At 43.5% G+C, this 4383-nt stretch overlaps 1 protein-coding gene across 3 annotated transcripts in view; it reads left to right on the top strand.

The window, feature by feature from the left end:
* Positions 1-901: 901 nt before the first annotated feature.
* The window catches only part of LOC122541475 (proline-rich transmembrane protein 1-like), a 47019-nt gene continuing 43537 nt past the window's right edge, over positions 902-4383 (top strand). For all 3 annotated transcript variants that reach the window (XM_043678263.1, XM_043678262.1, XM_043678260.1), the window contains exon 1: positions 902-1233. In XM_043678263.1, the coding sequence (XP_043534198.1) occupies positions 1063-1233 (171 nt within the window). In that variant the 5' untranslated portion in view covers positions 902-1062. The remainder of the gene's footprint in view (positions 1234-4383) is intronic.

Raw genomic sequence — 4383 nt, 5'->3', positions numbered from 1 at the left:
AGAGAGATTTCCGGACCCTTACAATCATCTGGTTCTTCAGGCGCAAAAGTAGAAATGTTACCCACTGAGCCGCAGTTGAGACCATGTGTATTTATATCTGTTTATCTGTCTATCAGTCTCACCTACTTCATTAATCTTACCCAATGCACCTTTGTACCTACAGTCAGGTGCATACACATGCAGCAGAAAGTGATCCTAAGCTGTTAGATTCCAGTTCAGTGTAGGAGAATTATTATTATGTAGTGGCCACATAAGAGATCTTTACCACGTCTGTAAACAATGGTCTGCTTACCACGGAATTGAGCAGTGTCCTGTATGAACTTCAGTGCCAGTGTCATACCAGCCAGTGATTGGCTGACTGAGCCAAACAACATGCTCCTATTGGTCGTAAGGGGCAGAATACACACCATACTCAACCAGGCCATGCTAGCGAAACCCAAAACATAAAGTATTAGACATGATTCTGCACTTGAGCAATACTGGGCCACATAATCCTGAGTGTGCTCACAACTGATTTAGGGTATTTAGTGGAGCTCAGAGCATGACTTATTTAACATTGCTGGAAAGACATATATTTAAACATAGGGATCTGTTCTCACCAAATGAAAAGAATACATCAAGCTTTACACCTACCATCAAACCTTTGGAGCCTAAGTACCCCATTGTCCCAGTGCTTTGCCAATCAGAATTGAATTGTCAGCCAATCAGCATCTTTTTGGCATGTGGTCTAAATAGTTATGATCGTTTGAAATTTGGCACTTTTGCATTTGTCCTGGTGGATGAAAAGGCTTCAGCAAGATTTCCCTTCAGCAGTATTGGTGTTCATAGTCTTGGCATGTAGAATGTGGGCTCCTCTGTATACTGGGTATGAAATACATAGCATTTGATAATAAACATAGGCTGACCAGCTCATAACTCACTTCCCCTTCCTGTGCAGTTTCAGGTTCATCGGATGGAGCCACACAGCCCTCTTCACCTCCTCCCTACAGCCAAGTCATCGAAACACATCACGACGCCACGTCACCGGGATATTCCGTGCCAGCACAACTGCCTCCCCTTCCCATGGGCATACAGAGCTACGTTCAGGAGACGCAGTTCCACGGCAGAGCACCAGGATACACTGCCGTGATGCCACATGGAGCCATGGGGCCGGGAACCTACATCTCCCCACCAGGCTACGCTGTACAGCTTCAACCCTACACAACACTGGTCCCTGTATATCCCATAGGGAATGTGAGTACTCTGCCATCTTGGAATTATAAAACATGTTTGCTATGGATATTTACATTCATTTTTGAAATTTGGTCAAGTTAATATTAATTAATACGGGAAAGCAAGCACACGTATGTAATGGGAATTAAGACCCATTATGTTCATGAATAGTACACATTATCAGTGATGCCTGAGACCTTGATAGATGTGGGAGTAGGAGTGAGCCATCAAAGTGAAGGAGGGCTATCTCCTCTGCTATCTCGTTCTGCATGTAGTTTTGGAGTTGGGAGGTCATGTTACGTCTGTACAGGACATTGGTTAGGCCAGTCTCCTGGGCTCAATATTGAGTTCAACACCTACAGATTGTGAACCCACTCTCATTCCTTCCCTTTCTTTATTTGTTTCATTCTCTGTCACCATGTCCTCTCTCTCTCTCTCTCTTCTCTCCCGTACTTTCCAATGGGACTGTCTGTCCTTTCCAGTCTGGCGGTTAGGCACACCATTGTACTGCCATTCTCACAGTTTAATCACTTAATCTGAACTAACAACATCTTTATGAAGCCCTGATAAAGGATTTTGGCCCGAAACGCTGACATTCCTGCTCCCCGGATGCTGTCTGACCTGCTGTGCTTTTCCAGCTCCGAATCTGTTGACTCTGACTTGCAGCATCTGCAGTCCTTATTGTCTCCAACATCCTTTCTTCCCCAGCACTCCAACCTGCCAACGACTGCATAAGTGCTGCCCGTTTCACACATCACATCAGCTCTGGTGAAGAGTCATCTAGACTCGAAAGATTATCTTACACTCTCTCTGCATGAATGCTACCTGACACTCTGTCATCCCTCCAGCACATTTGTTTTCAGACATTTACTACAAGAAAGGTCAGGTACACAAATGCAGGTTGTTGTATCGAGGGGGCGTCTCCTGTGTTAAAACTGAGCAGTTGTATTCTGCATAAAGCTATCGAAACTAGCATGTTTACACTGGTATTAAGTGCATTCACCTTGCTGCTGCTGACATTTGTCTAGATTAGAGTGGTGCTTGGAAAGCACAGCAGGTCAGGCAGCATCCGAGGAGCAGGAGAATTGACATTTTGGGCATAAGCCCTTCATCAAACGTCGATTCTCCTGTTCCTTGGATGCTGCCTGACCTGCTGTGCTTTTCCAGCACCACTCTAATCTAGACTCTAATTTCCGGCATCTGCAGTCCTCACTTTGGTCTTGCTGCTAACATTTCACCATCCTGTTAAATACAAAATTCACATGTTCATGCTCCATTGTAGCAGGTGGTGAATGGGGCTGAGGAGGCGAAGAGTGGGTGGGTCATTTGTGCACCTGGAAACCACTCAGCACCTTCATCTGATTGGAGATTGCTAATGTATAATTGAAAGAAGGAGTTCATTCAGCTCTATTTTGCAAATGTCATTGCTCAGGATGGTAATGCTGGTAAGAAATGCTGAATTATTCATCGGTTATTTGTTTCCGACTTTAACCAGCACTTCCTACTCACCTGTACTTTCTCTCTCTCTCTCTTTCTCTACATCAGAGATTCAGAATTAGTGCTGCACAATGAGCTGTTGGGGTTGGGGAAGTCTCTATCTTTTAGTTTTGTAAATTCCATAATTGGAATTCTCCGCAGTAACACTCCTAGTGGGCATTGGGAATGAATATTAATAATTAATCTACAGTTATACAAAACATTTGTTGCAGTCAGAGGTTTCAAGCCCCTTCAGAGACCACCAATTTGCAGAATATCATGGAAGGACTGTAATTCGGAACATTTTATTTCTTTACTTTTCTAATTTATTGCAAAGTTTTGAACTTTCGATGTTCTGTAATGCTGAAATTCTTATTTCTTTATTTTTCTATTTATCTTTCCTAAGAATTTGTCTTCAAGAATTTGTACCTAGGTATCTTTGTACCTAAGATGGCGCTGTAAGTGATAACCTGTAAACTTTTCACTGTCTCGCGTGACAATCAAGCTGATTCAATTCAATTCAATTTCTCACACAGAGCATATAAACAGGGCACTGGAAGAACACTTGGGAAGATCTGATGACAAGGTGGCTGTTTTAAGGAGCATCTTCATGGAGGAAAGATAGATGGAGAATACTGAGGTCGAGGGAGGAAATGCCTGAACTTTAAATAGTTGCTAAACTTGAGAGGGTGCATAAAGACTAACAAGGATGTTGCCTGGAAGGTTTGAGTTATAGGGAGAAATTGAAAGGCTGGGACCTATTTCGCTGGAGCATCGATGCTGTGGGGTGACCTTATAGAGGTTTATAAAATCTTGAGAGGCATGGATAGGGTGAATATTGTTATGGACTAGGCCAGACCCCCTCAAATGCTTTAAGAAGGTAGCCCAGACCCTAATGTTTTATTTTTTTCAGGCAGACATAAAGTGGATGTTCCAGGAGAGATGCAGCTGGTCAAACCACTCAGCTTTAAGCAAAACAGAATTTATTTAAACACTTCGGATGAAACACAAACGACAAAAAAACACAAAATTCAGAATAGCTTAACTTATTTGATAACCCAACCAACTCTATCGCAACTTAATGAAGGAGCTGTTCCAATCCCCGCAACATCCCGTAAAGACGCCCCTTGGCAAATGTTAAATTCAAACACAGGTTCTTACAGGCTGGAGAGATTTCAGAGAGAAAGTTTAGATAATACTTCCAATGAAGCATGGAACCTTTTTTCACCGTATCTGCTTAGAACATAGAACATAGAACATAGAACAATACAGCACAGAACAGGCCCTTCGGCCCACGATGTTGTGCCGAACTTCTAACCTAGATTAAGTACCCATCCATGTACCTATCCAAATGCCGCTTAAAGGTCGCCAATGATTCCGACTCTACCACACCCACGGGCAGCGCATTCCATGCCCCCACCACTCTCTGGGTAAAGAACCCACCCCTGACATCTCCCCTATACCTTCCACCCTTCACCTTAAATTTATGTCCCCTTGTAACACTCTGTTGTACCCGGGGAAAAAGTTTCTGACTGTCCACTCTATCTATTCCCCTGATCATCTTATAAACCTCTATCAAGTCACCCCTCATCCCTCGCCGTTCCAACGAGAAAAGGCCTAGCACTCTCAAACTACCCTTGTACGACCGATTCTCCATTCCAGGCAACATCCTGGTAAACCTTCTCTGCACCCTCT

This window comes from Chiloscyllium plagiosum, chromosome 37 (genome assembly GCF_004010195.1).
Source record: "Chiloscyllium plagiosum isolate BGI_BamShark_2017 chromosome 37, ASM401019v2, whole genome shotgun sequence".
NCBI lineage: Eukaryota > Metazoa > Chordata > Chondrichthyes > Orectolobiformes > Hemiscylliidae > Chiloscyllium > Chiloscyllium plagiosum.
This window is presented reverse-complemented; position numbering and strand designations above follow the sequence as displayed.